The 24,323-nt window shown below is 39.3% G+C and overlaps 1 protein-coding gene across 1 annotated transcript in view; it reads left to right on the forward strand.

The window, feature by feature from the left end:
- Positions 1–24,323, forward strand: part of LOC137250735 (probable ATP-dependent DNA helicase HFM1) — a 173,356-nt gene that overhangs the window by 107,423 nt on the left and 41,610 nt on the right. Inside the window, exons 13-14 of the mRNA XM_067784064.1 lie at positions 54–154; positions 18,573–20,598. Coding sequence (XP_067640165.1) covers positions 54–154; positions 18,573–20,598 — 2,127 coding nt within the window. The remainder of the gene's footprint in view (positions 1–53; positions 155–18,572; positions 20,599–24,323) is intronic.

Consider the following 24,323-nt stretch of genomic DNA (forward strand, 5'->3'; position numbering starts at 1 on the left):
ATGTTTTTGATCGAATGTTAATTTATTTTTTATTTTGTTGTTTTTTTTTTTAGCGATGCTTTACTTTTGGAGTATGGATGTTTTGCGAAAACTATAAAGCTACCGAACCCCCATGTTGAGAAAATTTATGCTCATGTTATACATGCGACATTAGGTAAAGTATGGTAGTAAGTACATTTAAGGAACCACTTTGAGGATCTCATCTCACACTATACCAAGAGGTGTTAGACAATGCAGTTATAAATGCATGGGGGATGAATTACTTTTTGTTTTCATTATAAACTAGCAGTCCTGCCCGGACTTCTGTTTAACTGCGTAGTTTAAGAATTTTTAGGTCGTATGCGTCTATTGAAGAACGTCCCTTGCTTCAAGGATTTAAACTGCCTAGTTACTTGGTGCAATGTCAATTCAATGCCCCTGAACCGCAATAAATGCAAATTCATGTGCCTCTCTCGAAGATCTTTGCCAGTAGCCTCTTACGTAATTTATAATTTTTGTCTTCTATCAGTAAACTATTTTGTGGACTTGGGAGTCACGATAGATACTAAACTTAGTTTCAACCTTCATATTAATGGTGCTGTCAATAAGGCTAGAGGTGTTCTTTCATTCGTGAAACGGTGGTCCAAAGAATTTAGTGACCCTTATGTAACTAAAGCACTTTTTACCACTTTAGTTAGACGGATACTAGAATACGGATCAATAGTCTGGAATCCAAAATATTGAGTTCATACATATAGACTTGAATCAATACAAAAGCAATTTCTAATTTTCTCCTAAAGACATTTTCAGTGGGACTCTGGGTATGATGATCTTCCACCTTATACTAGTCGGTTGAAGCTTATCAATCTTCCAACTCTTGCAAGTCGTAGAGAAATGCTATTCGTAATATTTATGGCTAAACTACTGAATAGATTGATTTCTAGCCCAATTCTCTTGAACGAAGTTATCTTTAACGTCCCATCACGGGTGTCAAGACAATACAAACCTCTTCTTTTGAGGAAGTGTATAACTAATTTCGAATTAAATGAACCTTTTCGGTGTTTGTGTCATGAACACTCATTCTAGTTCATTTGATATAACGGATTCTCTTTTTACCATAAAGAAAACTGCCCTATCCTCTCTTAACTCGTAACAAAAACAAATAATAATAAAAATTTTAAGTACCAAAAATGTTCACCTACTTAACAATGTAGTATATGTATAATTTCTAACTGTTATGTACATATAATACTCAGCTGATGATTTTTATTCTGTAGCTGAGCAGTTTTAGATCTCAACGCTTAACAAATCTCCGCCTATCAACAACTCGGCAAAAACAAATCCGTGCGTCATGCCGGTGCGCCCTTGCGTCGTTTGGGCGGGCCTTGGAGGGTATTAATCCGCTGTGTATTATTATAGAAAAGAAAGAAATTCATAAAAGATTCTGTGTCTCAGTCCACTCTCTTCGTACCCTTCATCCCTTTTTTCCCCCTTTTCCTTTCTCTCACTCTATGCATATATCTTTCTCTTTTCCTATCGCTTTTCGACTAACTATGTCATTCACACTTCCCTTATCACAAAATACACCTTTACCCCTACCAGTACATTTATTTACACCTCTCCCACTCTTTCGAAAATATTGTAATTAAGGTTAGATTTGCTGAACATTTTGTACCTTCATGCGTAGCTGATACAATTTTATATGACAGAGTGGGTTTTGGTTGCGGTAGAGTCTCTGCTTGGTTACGTATGTACATATTTACCCTACCTCGAGCAAGTAGACCACACGATTTTTTCGAATAAAATTAATCAGTAGTCCATTTATAGTTCTAAGCCCACTAGTCCTTAAACAGACTCCAAGTGGTCAGCGGAACTATGAGATCCGTACGATTTGCTGCGTAGGCTTCACCTGCATCTAGTTTAGGTGTATGATCAGCGCCAAAGTTATATGGAACTGAGATCGAAAAAGTTCCTCTTATTCCAGAGCGAGGTCAGACGTTAGGGAATGAGAGCACTTGCTCTGTTCATGGAATATTCGCCTTTCAGAATAGCTTGACAAGCGCTACGTCGATATCGCCTCCTTCGAGGTAAACAGCTTTTCTGGTTATCTAATAACGCTGTTATGGATACGCATTTTCGGTGGAAGCAGTAAGGAAGGCGGTCGGCATGATGTGGTGGTGCACAGTGGCTAGTCATTGTCGGCTGGGGCGGGTCCTTGCCAACCTTACTGTTCCTGCGCCATAAACAGAAAAAAGTTCCTATCATGCCTGTCAAAACTGAAAGCTGTCAAAATCAAAAACCCTGACAGAAGCGCAGAGACCGACTCAAAACGCTTATAAATTCAAACTAAAAAACATCCGGCCGAACCGGATGTCACGGACAGACCGTTAACATTCAAAATTTACATTCAAAAAAAAAAAAAAATAAAAATAAAAAAAAAAAAAAATTCAAAAAAAATATCTAACGCAAAAAAAAATTACCGAACCGGACATGGCCGGTTACTAACGCTGAAATTTAAAAAAACGCTGAAAAATTAAAATACAAAAAGGAAAAGGGCCGAATATAACTTGGGGGCGCCGCGGGTGTTGTTGCGACGCCCGGTGCTTGTCCCACCCTCAAAATCCATGACCACCGACGCACCCAAATTTCGGTGGCCCCTTACCTGAATGCCTAAGTGCCTTCTAAAAGAATGTAGACGCCAGCATTCCCATTTTAAGTACTTATTTATTTATAATTCATTTCTATTAACGTATGTATGCAACAAAAAAAATAAGATAGTGCTGGTTTCTTAACCAGGGCTACAGCATTGTTGAACTACGATAGCTATTTACACTATGAAAATGTAGGTAAGAGTGTGTAGTGTATAAAGTGAGAAAAAACAAGTAAGGAAGGCTAAGTTCGGGTGTAACCGAACATTACATACTCAGTTGAGAGCTATGGAGACAAAATAAGGAAAATCACCATGTAGGAAAATGAACCTAGGGTAACCCTGGAATGTGGTTGTATGACATGTGTTTCAAATGGAAGGTATTAAAGAGTATTTTAAGAGAGAGTAGGCCATAGTTCTATGGATGGACGCCATTTAGGGATATCGCCATAAAGGTGGACCAGGGCTGACTCTAGAATTTGTTTGTACGATATGGGTATCAAATGAAAGGTGTTACTGAGCATTTTAATAGGGAGTGGGCCTTAGGTCTATCGGTGGACGCCTTTTCGAGATATCGCCATTGAGGTGGACCAGGGGTGACTCTAGAATGTGTTTGTACGATATGGGTATCAAATGAAAGCTGTTAATGAAAAGGAGTGATCCTTAGTTCCATAGGTGGACGCCGTTTCGAGATATCGCCATAAAGGTGGACCAGGGGTGTCTCTAGAATGTGTTTGTACGATATGGGAATCAAATAAAAGGTGTTACTGAGCATTTTAAGAGGGAGTGGGCATTAGGTCTATAGGTGGACGCCTTTTCGAGATATCGCCATTAGGGTGGGCCAGGGGTGACTCTAGAATGTTTGTACGATATGGATATCAAACGAAAAGTGTTACTGAGCATTTTAAGAGGGAGTGGGCATTAGGTCTATAGGTGGACGCCTTTTCGAAATGTCGCCATTAGAGTGGGCCAGGGGTGACTCTAGAATGTGTTTGTATGATATGGGTATCAAATGAAAGATGGTAATGAGTAAAAGGGAGTAATCCTTAGTTCTATAGGTGGACGCTTTTTCGAGATATCGGCATAAAGGTGGACCAAGGGTGAGTCTAGAATGTTTGTACGATATGGGTATCAAACGAAAGGTGTTACTGAGCATTTTAAGAGGGAGTGGGCATGAGGTCTATAGGTGGACGCCTTTTCGAGATATCGTCATTAGGGTGGGCCAGGGGTGACTCTAGAATGTGTTTGTACGCTATGGGTATCAAACGAAAGGTGTTACTGAGCATTTTAAGAGGGAGTGGGCATTAGGTCTATAGGTGGACGCCTTTTCGAGATATCGCCATTAGGGTGGGCCAGGGGTGACTCTAGAATGTTTGTACGATATGGGTATCAAACGAAAGGTGTTACTGAGCATTTTAAGAGGGAGTGGGCATTAGGTCTATAGGTGGACGCCTTTTCGAGATATAGCCATTAGGGTGGGCCAGGGGTGACTCTAGAATGTGTTTGTACGATATGGGTATCAAATGAAAGATGGTAATGAGTATTTTAATACGGAGTAATCCTTAGTTCTATAGGTGGACGCCTTTTCGAGATATCGCCATAAAGGTGGACCAAGGGTGACTCTAGAATGTTTGTACGATATGGGTATCAAACGAAAGGTGTTACTGAGCATTTTAAGAGGGAGTGGGCATTAGGCCTATAGGTGGACGCCTTTTCGAGATATCGCCATTAGGGTGGGTCAGGGTGAATCTAGAATGTGTTTGTACGATATGGGTATCAAATGAAAGGTGGTAATGAGTATTTTAAAAGGGAGTAATCCTTAGTTCTATAGGTGGACGCCTTTTAGAGATATCGCCATAAAGGTGGACCAAGGGAGACTGTAGAATGTTTGTACAATATGGGTATCAAACGAAAGGTGTTACTGAGCATTTTAAGAGGGAGTGGGCATTAGGTCTGTAGGTGGACGCCTTTTCGAGATATCGCCATTAGGGTGGGCCAGGGGTGACTCTAGAATGTTTCTACGATATGGGTATCAAACGAAAGGTGTTACTGAGCATTTTAAGAGGGAGTGGGCATTAGGTCTATAGGTGGACGTCTTTTCGAGATATCGCCATTAGGGTGGGCCAGGGGTGACTCTGGAATGTTTGTACGATATGGGTATCAAACGAAAGGTGTTACTGAGCATTTTAAGAGGGAGTAGACATTAGGTCTATAGGTGGACGCCTTTTCGAGATATCGTCATTAGGGTGGGCCAGGGGTGACTCTAGAATGTTTGTACGATATGGGTATCAAACGAAAGGTTTTACTGAGCATTTTAAGAGGGAGTGGGCATTAGGTCTATAGGTGGACGCCTTTTCGAGATATCGCCATTAGGGTGGGCCAGGGGTGAATCTAGAATGTGTTTGCACGATATGGATATCAAATTAAAGGTATTAATGAGGGTTTTAAAAGCGAGTGGCCCTTAGATGTATATGTGAGGGCGTTCTCGCGATATCGACCAAAATGTGGACCAGGTGATCCAGAAAATCATCTGTCGGGTACTGCTAATTTATTTATATATGCAATTCCACTAACAGTATTCCTGCCAAGATTTCAAGGGCTGTTGATTTCGCCTTGTAGAACTTTTTCATTTTCTTCTACTTAATATGGTAGGTGTCACACCCATTTTACAAAGTTTTTTCCAAAGTTATATTTTGTGTCAATAAACCAATCCAGTTACCATTTTTCATCCCTTTTTTCGTATTTGGTATAGAATTATGACATTTTTTCATTTTTCGTAATTTTCGATATCGATAAAGTGGGCGTGGTTATGGTCGGATTTCGGCCATTTTTTATATTAACGGCCGAGCGGAAGGACATACGGTGGACTGTGTATAAAAACTGGGCGTGGCTTCCACCGATTTTCACAGAGAACAGTTAGCGTCATAGAATCTATGCCCCTACCAAATTTGAGAAGGATTGGTAAATTTTTGTTCGACTTATGGCATTAAAAGTATTCTAGACAAACTAAATGAAAATGGGCGGAGCCACGCCCATTTTGAAAATTTCTTTTATTTTTGTATTTTGTTGCATCATATCATTACTGGAGTTGAATTTTTACTTAATTTACTTATATACAGTAAAGATATTAAATTTTTTGTTAAAATTTGAATTTAAAAAAATTTTTTTTTAAAAAGTGGGCGTGTTCTTCATCCAATTTTGCTAGTTTTTATTTAGCACATATATAGTAAGAGTAGTAACGTTCCTGCCAAATTTCAGCATGATATCTTTAACGACTGTCAAATTACAGCTTGCAAAACTTTTAAATTACCTTCTTGTAAAAGTGGGCGGTGCGGTCCAAAATCTTACTAATTTTCTATTCTGCGTTATAACGCCAACCCATCTACCAAGTTTCATCGCTTTAACCGCCTTTGGCAATGAATTATCGCATTTTTTCGATTTTTCGAAATTTTCGATATCGAAAAAGTGGGCGTGGTTATAGTCCGATATCGTTCATTTTAAATAGCGATCTGAGATGAGTGCCCAGCAATCTACATACCAAATTTCATCAAGATACCTCAAAATTTACTCAAGTTATCGTGTTAACGGACAGACGGACGGACAGACGGACGGACGGACGGACATAGCTCAATCAAATTTTTTTTCGATACTGATGATTTTGATATATGGAAGTCTATATTTATCTCGATTCCTTTATACCTGTACAACCAACCGTTATCCAATCAAAGTTAATATACTCTGTGAGCTCTGCTCAACTGAGTATAAAAAGATCCAACAATTCACACTCTATTGGGCCGAAATCGAAACGAAATCTAATATGAATACTTAAGTCTGGCTAAGCTTGTTCTGTTGGGGGTTCTTTTCTTTTCTCTTACTTTTGCTCGTAATATTTCAAATTATACAATTATTTATGTCTCCCCATTTTTTTTGATAATCGTTATAAACGCTATGTGTGAGAAAAATATGTAATTGAATGTACTTATGTATTATAAATATACTACCTACAAAGTAAGAATTTGGTCGAATTTTTTTCTTTTTCATTCACATTCACAAAACATATTTTAAGACTATAAAGTTTGGATACAAATTTCGATATTTGGGGCTCTTTTACAAAATTATTATGTGGTCGTAGTAGAACTTAATTTTGAGTGTAACAAAATATCAATTTGGTATAATGCGCATAGTATAATGATACTAATATGTAATATGTACTAAGAAAAGTGGTTACAAAAGCAATAAGGATGACATTGCGATAGCAATATGTATTACGTGCACGTATGTATATTACTTTCGTCTTGTTGTTCGAAAGATATTGCCAGCAATAGGGATTCATATGTATATATATATATATATATATATATATATATATATATATTGCATTTGTATGATATAAGAAAAAAAATTGAAATCCTTTTGCCAATTTGTGCATAATCGACGAATGGCTGCTGTCGCAAAAAATGTTTACTTTAAATTTATGGTTGAGCTCCAAAAATGGAACGCTAAAACTTTTCAAATGTTACAGACCGCTTTTCTTATGACTAAAAACTTATCGAGCTAACTTCAATCATTTTGAAGCAAGAAAAAATATCATTAAAATGAAAAAAAAAGGAAATGTATGCTCCTTGTTGTATAGCTAACAATTTCGAGTATTCAATAATACAATTTGACAAAAAAATCGGCCCTTGTTAAATAGTTCAACCGGACTGTATAAAACCCTCTAATTACCACTTAGAAGTTTCTTTAACTACCCTGCAAAAACGCTCTCGTCATTCCACGTCATTTGACTAGCTATTTTATCATAGGTTATATTCATAGTCACATTTGCATGGGCGTGGGTAAGTTTTATGACCAATTTTTTTTGTAGGGTAATTATTTTGAAGTTCATACATGGCTGGTACTTACATGGCCGCCAGAGTACGTACCGTGGGCCTCTGCCGGCGTGGTTACTGGTGATGTTGATTTTGCTGGTGAAGTTGACGCTTTTGTTGGTTGTGGTGCGCGGTCTTGGGCGCGCTGTGTTGGTACTGTTGGTGGTTGTTGCGCTCTGGTCCGAGGTGAGCGAGTGAACCTGGTGGCAATAAAACTTCGTGTTGACTTTTACGACCTGTATGACTTGGGGCTAATTTTGGCGTTCGTTGTATTACGCTGCAGCATACTGCTGGCCCTAGAGGCGGAGGTGTTGGTTTAAGGGTCTTATAGCAATTCGCTTGTGCCTGTACTACTATGAAATTGGTATGTGGATTCGGACTTTTCGATGCTGTCGTATCAGCAAGATTCGTTAAATGTTTCTTAAAAATTCTTTTTTTGGGTCCGCAGGAAATTGCAAAAACGAAGATTCCAACCTTTTCAATACTAGTTAAAAGCTTCGCCACAATTAGAAGGCGTAAAACTATTCACGAAAATTATTTTGCCAGTGTGCTAACCGGGCAGTTGGTTGATAAGTACGTGGGACTCAGTTAAACAGCAAGCAGTGTGCAATTAATAGGAGCACCTTACAATTCCGCATGGGTGGTTTTCACTGCTGCCGGCTTTATATGTCGCTTCTCTTCCTTTTTTTCGGTGAATGCAGCTTTTCTCTTTACAATTTAATGTTTCCTTGTCTTCTTCGTTTTTTTAAGCCCGGAAACGCATGGCTAACTTTTCTTTTCTCGTTCTTTGAAAATGTTTCCCTTTTTACTTTTCATGCCAGAAACTCATGGCAATTTTTTTCGCTAGTGATCGCCGGTCTGTTTTTTTCTTGTTTTCGATACTTTTGTATCGCAACTTTCGCCCCATCACCAGTCACTAGGTGTGTTCGCACGAAAACGCTCCCAAGTGGACCGTAACCGTAGACCATAACAGCAGACCGTAACAAACCTGCTTCGCTTTGAAGACCTGACGATGAAGCGAACAGGAAACCGGATCCGCTGGAAGAAGCCACTGCCCGGGGCCTCCGATGCCAATCAACGTGAGGCACGGCTCACTCCTGAGATAAGAGTCTCAAAGTCCTACTACGAAGCTAGCCGGGCAACATAGGTCCATCAAAAAAAAAAGGTTAAGTCAAGTTGGGAATTAATTCTGTTTCCTAGTTTAAAAGGGCTTTGCGGCAATTAGACATTTGTTATGAACTCGTCAAAACTCCGAAAGATGATTTCTAGTGGTTATCGCTCCCACAGAAAGGCAAAACAAAAAAAGAAGGTGTAGACATTTTGATATGGAGAACTCGTCCAAACTCCGAAAGGCTAGTCCGACCTAAGCGTGAACTGCCAGGGTGTTCACGGTTCTCGGTGAGTACGCGTGTGAACATCCTATGAGGTCAGTGCTCGGGGAGAATACTGGGCGAGATGTCCCCGACCGCCAAAACGCCCAGACAAAAAAAGTCCGATTGGTAGGTAGATATAAAAAAAAATCAAATTGTAATTTGGCAAAGAAACGTTCTTTCTGGTTCATTGCGGACGAATATCCGAAGCGTGAAAGCGACCTATCAATTTCCCGTTTAGGTATTCGAGATCATACAGTGCATTGCCTATTTTTCGAAGCACGCGACACTTCAGGTATTTTGGCAGGAATTTGGCGTTAATGCCCTGTGTGAAGTTACTTAAGGCAAAGTTTTTCCGAAAAACTTCCTGACCTTCATTATAGTTGACTTGCCTAGAGCGCTTGTTATAGGTGGTTGCTCCCCTATCCTTGGCCTGATCTAAATTTCTACGGATCTGCTCACGAATATTAGTCAACTTGTCAGTTCTGCTTACTATAGTAACCTGGTCTTCCCGAAGGCTGCCGAGTTTCTTTAAAATTTTGTACGTTGAGGCATGTTGAACCATATTTTGGCCATATAATGCAAAGTATGGAGAGCACTGAATCGCCGTATGGAAATCACTTCTCAAAACAGATAAAATCTCGGGTATATGCTTATCACAATCGGTATGGTCAGGTTTATCTATCAGGAAAATCCTAATCTTCGAAACAATTTCTCTATTAACGCGCTCGGATGCGTTTGCTTGGGGAGAATATAATCCCGTCCTCACGTGCGTCACCCCGTAATTTGAAAAAAATTGGTTCATTTCCTTCAAGATAAACTGCTTACCATTGTCACTGTGAATAAACTCAGGGACCCCTACAGCGGGAAAAATTTCTGAAGCGAAGTAATTTATAACGTTAACAGTGGTGGCTCTCTGCATGGGCTTTAGCCAAACATATTTTGAAAAATGGTCTAGTACTATGAAAAGAAATTGATTTCGCCGCTTAGATCTCGGATACGGCCCTAGGAAATCGCAATATAATCGCTGAAATGGCCTTTCGGATGCAAAGGTATTTTCTATAGGCGGTCTCGACTGCTGATTAGTGGGTTTTACCGCTTTGCAGGTGTCACAACGCTGGACGTTTCCCCTGACGTCCTTAGCCTACTGCGGCCAGAAGTATTTCTGCCTAACGCGTTCTAAGGTTTTCTGCCACCCGCCATGTTAACTCCGGTTAGCGTTATATGCTAGTCTCACTGCTTCCTCAGTCAACCTTTTCGTCAACCATAATCGCCACAGCGAGTCTTCTTCCCCTTCCACCCCCTTACCAAATTTAACTCTTTTGAAAATTACCCCGTCCACCACTCGTAAATCCGGAAGCGATTCCTCATTTTCGGTGACGGTCCGAATCAAGTCTAAATATTCGTTACTGCTAAATTCGGGAGAGACTAAATCTATTTCCCCGGGTGTGGTAGTGAAAGTTAACTCGTCAGCATCAAACCGCGACAGCGCATCTGGTACTACATTCAGGGTGCCCTTACGGTGTTCCATTTTAAAGTCGTATCTTTGCAGTAAGAGCGACCACCTCGCCAACCTCCCGCTCAAGTCCTTTTGTGGCATTAACCACTTGAGACTGGAGTGGTCCGTGATAATCCGAAACGGTAATCCCTCAACATAGGGTCGGAAACGCTTCACGCTGATTATAGCGGCGAGACATTCCAGCTCGGTTACCGTATAATTATTCAGTTTTTTCGACACAAACGAGATTGGATGCTCAGAGCCCTCGTCATCGACCTGGAACAACACTCCGCCAACACCTATTTTGGAAGCGTCGCACTGTATTACGAATTCTGGTTGGGCCAAGACAGGAGCGGAACTCAAAGCTACTTTTAGTTTTTCGAAGGCCTCTATAGCTTCGGGGGTAAGCTTGAACGGGCCTGATGACTTACGGAGACAAGTCGGTCATGCGCGTTTAATAGGGGCGCATTAAGATTACTGGTGCTTACAGGTCTGTCCATTTTATCGCGAGGGTCATTCAGGTCCGAGCCCATGTTCATTCCCGCGGGATCTCCGTATTGTCCCCTTACTGGGGTGTGCACCACCAAGGGACGCATGGCCTTGGGGAAAGCCCCCTATTATTACCGCTCCGGTGCTGGTTTCCCCGGAAATTCCCCGCACTCCCGAACGGAGTATTCCGGCTCGGTTGCCCAAAAGACTGGTCACGCGACATAGTCAAAAAAAATGCAATTTGTCAAATCCTAGTGTTCAAACCACACTTCTGTTTCCAGACGATGGTTTGTTGAAGAAAAAAAAAATTTGTACATCTATGTATATAAAAAAAAAATGCACGAGAATAACTACAATGATTACTTCGGTAATCGTACCGAATAAAAAAAAAATCCAAAAGCTGGGAAAAAAAGGTGGTTAGTTATATATATATATATATATATTATATAATCAATGGGAATGCTGGCATCCCCTTCCCGAAGGCACTCGGGCTACAGGCAAAAAAAAAACACGCAGATACATTCATACATGTCCCTAGTGCTCCCAACCGCAATGCGAGGGGGTCTTAAGGCCCCCCTCCGAGACTGGTTGGGGTCACTCCAGGCACACACGGGTTGGTCTCAACACGCCCAGCCGCAACGCAGGGCCAGTCTCCAGGGGCTCACCCCTAGGACTGGTTGGGGGTCTTGAGGCCTCCCGTCCATTCACCCGGGACACCCCTCCTGCCTTCGCCGCTATGGGTGGAGCGGCTTCGATGCCCGCTCCCCAGACTGGTGGGACAGAAAATGGTGCCACTCTGAATCGCAGCTCAACCCGTCACAGTCCAGGTGGTATTCTAAACTACCACCTGGGACGTGGGATGAGCTGGGGTCCTTACCACACGCACACACACACTAATTCGGCGAAAACAAAAATAAAAAAAATTGTACAAAAAAAACCCAATTTAGCGGACAAAATTATTCCAAGCCGACTACAGACAACATTCCGGCAACATAAAAAACCCCAACTCTACAAAAAAACTAAGTGCGTACAGCACTGCCTCATCGGGTGAATACAAAAATCCGGAGGACATGACGTGAAGTCTCGTGACGCCTTCGACTACTGCCCCCAATGACCAATCCGGACAACCTGATCCGTCAACCATTCCACCGCAACGCAGGTGGCTGCTCCTGCGGCTGCCCACCTCGGACTGGTGGAATGGTCAACTTCTCACGTTGCCCGAACTGGCCACTGAGACCAGCGCCTCAGCTACCACGTTGGACGCCATCTGTTATGGATACGCATTTTCGGTAGAAGCAGTAAGGAAGGCGGTCGGCATGATATGTTGGTGCACAGTGGCTACTCATTGTCGGCTGGGGCGGGTCCTTGCCAACCTTACTGTTCCTGCGCCATAAACAGAAAAAAGCTCCTATCATGCCTGTCAAAACTGAAAGCTGTCAAAATCAAAAACCCTGACAGAAGCGCAGAGACCGACTCAAAACGCTTATAAATTCAAACTAAAAAAACATCCGGCCGAACCGGATGTCACGGACAGACCGTTAACATTCAAAATTTACATTCAAAAAAAATATCTAACGCAAAAAAAAATGACCGAACCGGACATGGCCGGTTACTAACGCTGAAATTTAAAAAAACGCTGAAAAATTAAAATACAAAAAGGAAAAGGGCCGAATATAACTTGGGGGCGCCGCGGGTGTTGTTGCGACGCCCGGTGCTTGTCCCACCCTCAAAATCCATGGCCACCGACGCACCCAAATTTCGGTGGCCCCTTACCTGAATGCCTAAGTGCCTTCTAAAAGAATGTAGACGCCAGCATTCCCATTTTAAGTACTTATTTATTTATAATTAATTTCTTTTAACGTATGTATGCAACAAAAAAAATAAGATAGTGCTGGTTTCTTAACCAGGGCTACAGCATTGTTGAACTACGATAGCTATTTACACTATGAAAATGTAGGTAAGAGTGTGTAGTGTATAAAGTGAGAAAAAACAAGTAAGGAAGGTTAAGTTCGGGTGTAACCGAACATTACATACTCAGTTGAGAGTTATGGTGACAACATAAGGGAAAATAACCATGTAGGAAAATGAACCGAGGGAAACCCTGGAATGTGTATCAAATGAAAGGCTTTAAAGAGTATTTTATGAGGGAGTGGGCCATAGTTCTATAGGTGGACGCCATTTAGGGATATAGCTATAAAGGTGGATCAGGGTTGACTCTAGAATGCGTTTGTACGATATGGGTTCAAATGAAAGGTGTTAATGAGTATTTTAAAAGGGAGTAATCCTTAGTTCCATAGGTGGACGCCGTTTCGAGATATCGCCACAAAGGTGGACCAGGGGTGACCCCAGAATTTGTTTGTACAATATGGGCATCAAACGAATGGTGTTAATGAGTATTTTAAAAGGGAGTGGGCCTTAGTTCTATAGGTGGACGCCGTTTCGAAATATCGCCATAAAGGTGGACCAGGGGTGACTCTAGAATGTATTTGTACGATATGGGTATCAAATTAAAGGTATTAATGAGGGTTTTAAAAGGGAGTGGTGGTTGTTGTATAGGTGGTCGCCTTTCGAGATATCGCCATAAAGGTGGACCAGGGGTGACTCTAGAATGTGTTTGTACGATATGGGTATCAAATGAAAGGTGTTAATGAGTATTTTAAAAGGGAGTAATCCTTAGTTCCATAGGTGGACGCCGTTTCGAGATAGCGCCATAAAGGTGGAACAGGGGTGACCCTAGAATTTGTTTGTACAATATGGGTATCAAAAGAAAGGTGTTAATGAGTATTTTAAAAGGGAGTAATCCTTAGTTCCATAGGTGGACGCCGTTTCGAGATATCGCCATAAAGGTGGACCAGGGGTGACCCTAGAATTTGTTTGTACAATATGGGCATCAAATGAAAGGTGTTAATGCGTATTTTAAAAGGGAGTGGGCCTTCGTTTTATAGGTGGACGCCGTTTCGAAATATCGCCATAAAGGTGGACCAAGGGTGACTCTAGAATATGTTTGTACGATATGGGTATCAAATTAAAGGTATTAATGAGGGTTTTAAAAGGGAGTGGTGGTTGTTGTATAGGTGGTCGCATTTTCGAGATATCGCCATAAAGGTGGACCAGGGGTGACCCTAGAATTTGTTTGTACAATATGGGTATCAAAAGAAAGGTGATAATAAGTATTTTAAAAGGGAGTAATCCTCAGTTCCATAGGTGGACGCCGTTTCCAGATATCGGCATAAAGGTGGAGCAGGGGTGACCCTAGAATTTTTGTACAATATGGGTATAAAAAGAAAGGTGTTAATGAGTATTTTAAGAGGGAGTAATCCTTAGTTCCATAGGTGGACGCCGTTTCGAGATATCGCCATAAAGGTGGACCAGGGGTGACCCTAGAATTTGTTTGTACAGTATGGGTATCAAAAGAAAGGTGTTAATGAGTATTTTAAAAGGGAGTAATCCTTAGTTCCATAGGTGGACGCCGTTTCGGGATATCGCCATAAAGGTGGAGCAGGGGTGACTCTAGAATGAGTTTGTACGATATGGGTATCAAATTAAAGGTATTAATGAGAGTTTTAAAAGGGAGTGGTGTGAAGGCGTTTTCCAGATATCGACCAAAATGTGGACCAGGGTGACCCAGAACATTATCTGTTGGATACCGCTAATTTATTTATATATGTAATACCTGCCAAGATTTTAAGGGTTTTTTATTTCGCCCTGCAGAACTTTTCATTTTCTTCTACTTAATATGGTAGGTGTCACAACCATTTTATAAAGTTTTTTCTAAAGTTATATTTCGCGTCAATAAAACAATCCAATTACCTTACCATGTTTCATCCCTTTTTTCGTATTTGGTATAGAATTATGGCATTTTTTCATTTTTCGTAATTTTCGATATCGAAAAAAGTGGGCGTGGTCATAGTCGGATTTCGTTCATTTTTCTTACCAAGATAAAGTGAGTTCAAGTAAGCACGTGAACTAAGTTCATTAAAGATATGTCGATTTTTGCTCAAGTTATCGTTTTAACGGCCATGCGGAAGGACAGACGGACGACTGTGTATAAAAACTGGGCGTGGCATTAACCGATTTCGCCCATTTTCACAGAAAACATTTAATGTCATAAAATCTATGCCACTACCAAATTTCAAAAGGATTGGTTAATTTTTGTTCGACTTATGGCGTTAAAAGTATCCTAGACAAATTAAATGAAAAAGGGCGGAGCCACGCCCATTTTCAAATTTTCTTTTATTTTTGTATTTTGTTGCACCATATTATTGCTGGGGTTGAATGTTGACATAATTTACTTATATACTGTAAAGATATTAAATTTTTTGTTAAAATTTTACTTTAAAAAAAAACTTTTAATTACCTTCTTTTAAAAGTGGGCGGTGCCACGCCCATTGTCCAAAATTTTACTAATTTTCTATTCCGCGTCATAAGTTCAACTCATCTACCAAGTTTGGTCGCTTTAGCTGTCTTTTGTAATGAATTATCGCAGTTTTTCGGTTTTTCGAAATTTTCGATATCGGAAAAGTGGGCGTGGTTATAATCCGATATCGTTCATTTTAAATAGCGATCTGAGATGAGTACTCAGGAACCTACATACCAAATTTCATCAAGATACCTCAAAATTTACTCAAGTTATCGTGTTAACGGACGGACGGACGGACGGACATGGCTCAATCAAATTTTTTTTCGATCCTGATTATTTTGATATATGGAAGTCTATATCTATCTCGATTCCTTTATATATGTACAACCAACCGTTATCCAATCAAACTTAATATACTCTGTGAGCTCTGCTCAACTGAGTATAAAAAGATCCAACAATTCACACTCTACTGGGCCGAAATCGAAACGAAATCTAATATGAATACTTAAGTCTGGCTAAGCTTGTTCTGTTGGGGGTTCTTTTCTTTTCTCTTACTTTTGCTCGTAATATTTCAAATTATACAATTATTTATGTCTCCCCATTTTTTTGATAATCGTTATAAACGCTATGTGTGAGAAAAATATGTAATTGAATGTACTTATGTATTGTAAATATACTACCTACAAAGTAAGAATTTGGTCGAATTTTTTTCTTTTTCATTCACATTCACAAAACATATTTTAAGACTATAAAGTTTGGATACAAATTTCGATATTTGGGGCTCTTTTACAAAATTATTATGTGGTCGTAGTAGAACTTAATTTTGAGTGTAACAAAATATCAATTTGGTATAATGCGCATAGTATAATGATACTAATATGTAATATGTACTAAGAAAAGTGGTTACAAAAGCAATAAGGATGACATTGCGATAGCAATATGTATTACGTGCACGTATGTATATTACTTTCGTCTTGTTGTTCGAAAGATATTGCCAGCAATAGGGATTCATATGTATATATATATATATATATATATATATATATATTGCATTTGTATGATATAAGAAAAAAAAATTGAAATCCTTTTGCCAATTTGTGCATAATCGACGAATGGCTGCTGTCGCAAAAAATTTTTACTTTAAATTTATGGTTGAGCTCCAAAAATGGAACGCTAAAACTTTTCAAATGATACAGACCGCTTTTCTTATGACTAAAAACTTATCGAGCTAACTTCAATCATTTTGAAGCAACAAAACATATCATTAAAATGAAAAAAACGGAAATGTATGCTCCTTGTTGTATAGCTAACAATTTCGAGTATTCAATAATACAATTTGACAAAAAAATCGACCCTTGTTAAATAGTTCAACCGGACTGTATAAAACCCTCTAAGTACCTCGTCATTCCACGTCATTTGACTAGCTATTTTACAGTCATAGGTTATATTCATAGTCACATTTGCATGGGCGTGGGTAAGTTTTATGACCAAATTTTTTTTGTAGGGTAATTATTTTGAAGTTCATACATGGCTGGTACTTACATGGCCGCCAGAGTACGTACCGTGGGCCTCTGCCGGCGTGGTTACTGGTGATGTTGATTTTGCTGGTGAAGTTGACGCTGTTGTTGGTTGTGGTGCGCGGTCTTGGGCGCGCTGTGTTGGTACTGTTGGTGGTTGTTGCGCTCTGGTCCGAGGTGAGCGAGTGAACCTGGTGGCAATAAAACTTCGTGTTGACTTTTACGACCTGTATGACTTGGGGCTAATTATGGCGTTCGTTGTATTACGCTGCAGCGTACTGCTGGCCCTGGAGGCGGAGGTGTTGGTTTAAGGGTCTTCTAGCAATTGGCTTGTGCCTGTACTACTATGAAATTGGTATGTGGATTCGGACTTGTCGATGCTGTCGTATCAGCAAGATTCGTTAAATGTTTCTTAAAAATTCTCTTTTTGGGTCCGCAGGAAATTGCAAAAACGAAGATTCCAACCTGTTCAATACTAGTTAAAAGCTTCGCCACAATTAGAAGGCGTAAAACTATTCACGAAAATTATTTTGCCAGTGTGCTGACCGGGCAGTTGGTTGATAAGTACGTGGGACTCAGTTAAACAGCAAGCAGTGTACAATTAATAGGAGCACCTTACAATTCCGCATGGGTGGTTTTCACTGCTGCCGGCTTTATATGTCGCTTCTCTTCCTTTTTTTCGGCGAATGCAGCTTTTCTCTTTACAATTTAATGTTTCCTTGTCTTCTTCGTTTTTTAAGCCCGGAAGCGCATGGCTAACTTTTCTTTTCTCGTTCTTTAAAAATTTTTCGCCTTCTTTTTACTTTTCATGCCGGAAACTCATGGCAATTTTTTTCGCTAGTGATCGCCGGTCTGTTTTTTTCTTGTTTTCAATACTTTTGTATCGCAACTTTCGCCCCATCACCAGTCACTAGGTGTGTTCGCACGAAAATGCTCCCAAGTGGACCGTAACCGTAGACCACAACAGCAGACCGTAACAACGCCAATAGCTCAGCAGCACTCATAGGTTGACTGAAGCTCATCATTACCAAGTGATTCACATTTTCTGTTAAGATTGAGAACTATTTGTTAGTATGTTTGCTGGCGACGTATCATAATGGCTTTGACCTCATCAGGGAAAGCCTTCCGGCATAACTTAGCTAAAGTTGGCAAATACTACTGCTCAGTGGTTTTGTCACAGCCACTGAAAAAGTCACAGTCAACCTCAGCTATAGTTTCGACTGTAGTTCGCAATTATACCTACCAATATTCGACATCACAATTTAACCAAGGAACCTTCGGCTGTGGTATCAGCAGCTACTTAGTCGCAGCGCAAATCACAGATTCTTTGAGTAACACTGTTTGTTTTTGTAACGATAAGGGCACTCCCCGAAGGCCGTGGGGAGTGTTATCGATGTTGATGGTTCTTTGCCGGATGCAGATCCGGTACGTTCCGGTAACAAGCATATTTACGGTAGACACTAGCCCGACCATCTCGGGAACAATTTGGTATGACCACACGAAGCCTTCCAGGCCATACCGCCCTCCTATCCCCTACATCCATCAGGTTGACATTTGAGTTGGAGAATCTATATATTGCGCTACACAACCCCTTGAATCAATTTTGTATTTTAGTCGCCTCTTACGACAGACAGACTTGCCGCGGGTATATTTTAAGCACCCTAACCTGCTGGGGAATGGTCACAGGTTCTCGGTCTGCATAACGAGAGCGGGGTCTGTCAACTTTAAAATTAAGTAAGAAATCAAGTGCAGGGTTTATGTTTCCTTGTTTATTTTAAATATCGTTAGTTACTCTCTAAACCAAATACACATTCAGACAGTTTATTCTTTCATTTTCTTTTCAGTGGGCGTTGATGTACACGAAACACTTGTTTTAAAAGAGCCTATCGAGGATGCCAACCTGGAGATAAAAACCAAAAGATCTCGAAAAAGAAAACAAGCAACACTAAATGAGACAAACAACAAAAAAATGAAACCAAGCTCAAAAATATGTTATAATGCTAAAGATGATGGTGCAAAAGTCAAGAAAAAGACAAACATAAATTTACAAAGTTTTACATTTTCCAAATCGAAAATTCTCAACGATTCAACTATTGCGAAATTCGAACAAACTGACACAACGATAACAGAGGTCGAACAAACCAACACAACGCTCACAAAAGAACGAAATGATACAACGATACCCGCCGTTGAGCAATATGAATCCATCAAATCAACGTACGAACAAGTTAAGCGAATTTCAAATATTAGCAGCAATAATTATGTTGAGTTAACAAATGATACAGTTAATGACAACAATTTTAACAACACTTCAAAGAAATCAAATAATGATTCAACATTGGTACAAGCAAAACTGACTAAATTTTTCAAACAAAAAAAGTGCAGCATGAGTAAATCATTCACGATACCTTCTTGTCCAATGCTGACTACAAAACAACTCGATATGCAGTTTGAAAACCGGAAAGAGGGTCAATTTGAAGAGAAAAAAGAACGAGATTCCACAACGAGCTTTACGCTTCAGGCTAGAACACCAGACTTAAACGAAATTTCAGCATTCTTAGAAACACAAAAATCGCAAACACTAAAGGGACTAACTGAAAGACAAAACGTCCAGGAAATATGCGAGAGGTCACAAAAGCTTCAGCAAACTCAAGAAATTCCAGCACTACCCGGTACACAAACTTCAATGTGTGCAATATCCAATGGAAAACAATATTCAATAATGTTTGATACACCAAAGTCTACAGAGAAGAAAAGCAATGACAGTATAACAAGCCAAGAAAATGCAGACGTCATGAAGCAACAAACTAACGAAAATATGGATAGTAATGATACAGAACCTTTAGATTTAACGAGACAGAAAAACATACAGCAAAGTGTTCAGCGGAAAGACGAAGCATTTTTAAAGACTACTTGGTCCACAATAGATCATCTATATGTTAGCAAATGTGCATATATAACTAAGAATAAAGCTACTGCAGACATAGCGCAAACTTCCACAACAAAGCTAAACCATGATCTATGTGGCTTAGACTTGTCATGTCAGATCACGCCGTACAATGACAACATGTCTTGGCGTGATGATAACACAAAAGAAGATGATGCGTCCATCATGAGCATCGCTCCAACGAACAAAAGTGCAGATTCTATAACAAATAGTCCAAAAAATATTGAAAACTTTTTATTATGCTATAAGGTTGCATTAGCTTTTGTACGTCTTAATGAGAATGAAAGAAATATTGATAGCTTTAAAGATATTTATCAACGTATTTGGCACACAAGTAAAGCAATCGATTATATAACAGCGAAATTGAGTAATAGTGGTATAAGTCGCAGCGCGAAGGAAACTGTGCCTAGAGTGTGTAAACGTAAAACAAAGCCTAGTGAGGAAAATAAGAATGTTCTAACTCAACCCCCAAACAAACAGCGAAGAGATATACCGTTAAATTTAGCTAAAAGAACAGAAGTGGAAACATTTCTAAAGGATAAAGAGAATATATTTCCCATATCGCGTAGTACAGAAACTCATCTAAAACAAATTCACGACCCGAAAACCGGCGAACCTGCCATAGTAGCGCCATCGAAAACGCGCCGTAATCCTTTTCGTTTACAAATAATGAATGATATTAAAAAGAAACGTGTGACAGCTAAAACTATTAATAATGAGATAATGAATTCAGTACTAAATATGAAATGTTCATTAGTTGAGAATTCAGAGAAAAGTAATTTAATGTCAGAGGAGCCAGAATCATTAACCAGCGAAGATTTTGCAGAAATTGATCGCGAACTTGCACTTAATGAAACGCAGAAAATTCCAAATATGTCATTCAAAGAATATTGCGATAAATTTCTACAATCAGCGAATAAAAAGTAAGTTTTTAACAATTTTTTTCTAATTAAAGAGTTACACTTTTTTTTAACGAAATGAATAGATAAAATTTAGTTTGAATTTGTAACAGTTTTTATTACTTTTTTTTTAAACACACATTATGAATATTATATTGGTATACTTATGTACATACATTTGGTGAATAAACAAAATACAATGGATTAAATAATTAATATAGAGCGGTAAACGACTCATACAATAAAGAATTAAAATTGAAACACCTTATGGTCGTTTATATATATATATATATATATATATGTTTGCTTTATTTGGCAAAACAATTGTTTCGACACTCGCGACGCGTCATCATCAGTTGCTAGTTATCAACTTGATAACAATAAATGATTAAATGATCCTGAAATATTTCCGAAAACAGCGAACAGATCCGGCGATAGTTAAAAAATATTCGGTGGCAGTTCCTCCGATATGATTCCCTAAACAATTGTATAATAGTTTCGAAAACAATCTTGAAACTATATGGAGTTAGTCGCCAAAAAGTATCAATGATATTATTAAAGGTCCCATTGTGATAATCAAAATCCGTAAAAAAATTTTATTTTTCTTAAATGAGTAGGTTTTGTATAATCAAAAATATGTGACACGTTCGAATGAAAAGCATTTAATAGACTTTTTTTTATATATGTATTAAATAAAGTATTATAATATGGTTCACGTCATGGAATTATTCAAGATATATAGGTTCTTAAAAAGTGTATAACTATTGCATTTGTTACATCTGTAAATAAAGTTGGAATACTGGGATCATCACAACCACCGTGTGCCACCGCACAAAGTTGTTTATTCACAATTGCCCCTGTTCCAGAATCTCCACAACCCGTATCGCCACCAATAGATGCAGCACAAATGATTGTGTTTGGTAGAACTGCCGGTATATTGTCATAATGGTTCTGGCATTCACCGAATGGTATTATAGGCATTTTAATAGTTTTGAGATGAGTATTATCAATCGTATCACCATAATCTACCGAACCCCATCCACTAACTTTCATATTCATGCCCGGTACTAATTCGAAATCGCAAAGCTTTATTGGTTTTACTGACCTACTCTCTTGAAAAGATGAACGCACTTTAACCACAGCAATGTCCATAAATGATGATTTGTCATTATAGCCATGATCATAATTTATACTCTCCACTTTGCGTTGGTGCCCCCTTCCTAATTTTTTTAAATTGCTTATGCCAGCTACAACGACGAAACTTTCCTTTCGTTCATTAAATACGCAATGCGCAGTTGTAACCACCGATGTTAAAGTGACTAAGGAACCAGCGCACGCAGGCCGGTAAGAAATAAATATCGCCACCGAATGTGGACTCTGCCTTATTTTTATATCTTTGCCGTCTACAATTCGAAAATGCGCATTCGTATAGGATAGAAGGCAGCTGAGAACAACAAACAGGATTACGAAATTAATGCGTGAATTCATTTTAATTTAACAACTTTTTTACCACTTTTTAAGTATAAAGAACACCGAGATAAATTTTGTGGGCGCTATTTATACCTAATTGTGTCATGTGAATGAAAAATAAACAACAACTTATCAGTCAAAATTTCAGGAAATTTAAATAACAACAATACATGTCAATTAATATCAAGGCTAGTTATACAATAAAAAATCTTGTTTGTTTTCACTCGGTCTATTATAAATAAAATAAATAAATAAACGCAAGGCGCTATAACCTCCAAAGAGATTTTAGGCCGAGCTTATCTTCCAATTTGCGTCGTGCTTAATTTTTCCTACAAATTGGCGGGACGACACCTACATGTTTGTACGCCGAATCCAAAATGCATTTGCAAGGCAGATGAGTTTTCACTGAGGAGCTTTTCATGGCAGAAATACACTCGAAGTGTATGCTAAACGCTTACGAGAGGAGACGCCAATTATAAAAAACTTGTTTCTAATTAAAAAAAACTTTTTTTCTCATTTTTGATGTTACTCTGCCCGGGAGTTGAACACAGGACCCTCGGTGTGGTAGGCGGAGCATGCTACCACAACACCACGGCGGCCGCCTCGATCAATTATAGCTTGTGTTAATTTTTGGATAAAAGTGCGTGCTAAAATTAAATCAGGCATGCTTAACCAACGAACCGATATCATTTCACGAAATGACTTTGTTTCGTTTATTAACGTTGATTATCGTAACGAAATGATATCGGTTCGTTGGTTAAGCGAATTAAATATTTATTTATGGCAAATACATAGAGTTGGGATTCTACCGGGTATTTACAATTTTTATGGGTAAATACCAGGAAAATACCCGGAATATTCCTTTTTTGTATCATTTTTTAGGTTTTTAAAAATCATTTGAATCGAGGCTGCTTGGAATTACAATTCAGCAATTAAATTTATACGTCATTTGAATTTTAACAAGTAAGGAAGGTTAAGTTCGGGTGTAACCGACCATTACATACTCAGTTGAGAGCTATGGTGACAACATAAGGGAAAATAACCATGTAGGAAAATGTACCGAGGGAAACCCTGGAATGTGTATCAAATGAAAGGCGTTAAAGAGTATTTTATGAGGGAGTGGGCCATAGTTCTATAGGTGGATGTCATTTAGGGATATAGCCATAAAGGTGGATCAGGGTTGAATCTAGAATGCGTTTGTACGATATGGGTTCAAATGAAAGGTGTTAATGAGTATTTTAAAAGGGAGTAATCCTTAGTTCCATAGGTGGACGCCATTTCGAGATATCGCCACAAAGGTGGACCAGGGGTGACCCTAGAATTTGTTTGTACAATATGGGTATCAAAAAATAGGTGTTAATGAGTATTTTAAAAGGGAGTAATCCTTAGTTCCATAGGTGGACGCCGTTTCGAGATATCGCCATAAGGTGGACCAGGGGTGACCCTAGAATTTGTTTGTACAATATGGGCATCAAACGAAAGGTGTTAATGAGTATTTTAAAAGGGAGTGGGCTTTAGTTCTATAGGTGGACGCCGTTTCGAAATATCGCCCTAAAGGTGGACCAGGGGTGACTCTAGAATATGTTTGTACGATATGGGTATCAAATTAAAGGTATTAATAAGGGTTTTAAAAGGGAGTGGTGGTTGTTGTATAGGTGGTCGCCTTTTCGAGATATCGCCATAAAGGTGGACCAGGGGTGACTATAGAACGCGTTTGCACGATATGGGTATCAAATGAAAGGTGCTAATGAGTATTTTAAAAGGGAGTAATCCTTAGTTCCATAGGTGGACGCGGTTTCGATATATCGCCATAAAGGTGGACCAGGGGTAACCCTAGAATTTGTTTGTACAATATGGGTATCAAAACAAAGGTGTTTATGAGTATTTTAAAAGGGAGTAATCCTTAGTTCCATATGTGGACGCCGTTTCGTGATATCGCCATAAAGGTGGAGCAGGGGTGACCCTAGAATTTGTTTGTACAATATGGGTATCAAAAGAAAGGTGTTAATGAGTATTTTAAAAGGGAGTGGGCCTTCGTTCTATAGGTGTTCGCCTTTTCGAGATATCGCCATAAAGGTGGACCAGGGGTGACTTTAGAATATGTTTTTACGATATGGGTATCAAATGAAAGGTGTTAATGAGTATTTTAAAAGGGCGTGGGGCTTAGTTCTATAGGTGGACGCCTTTTCGAGATATCGCCATAAAGGTGGACCAGGGGTGACTCTAGAATGAGTTTGTACGATATGGGTATCAAATTAAAGGTATTAATGAGAGTTTTA

The sequence above is a fragment of the Eurosta solidaginis genome, chromosome 4 (assembly GCF_040869045.1).
Source record: "Eurosta solidaginis isolate ZX-2024a chromosome 4, ASM4086904v1, whole genome shotgun sequence".
Lineage (NCBI taxonomy): Eukaryota > Metazoa > Arthropoda > Insecta > Diptera > Tephritidae > Eurosta > Eurosta solidaginis.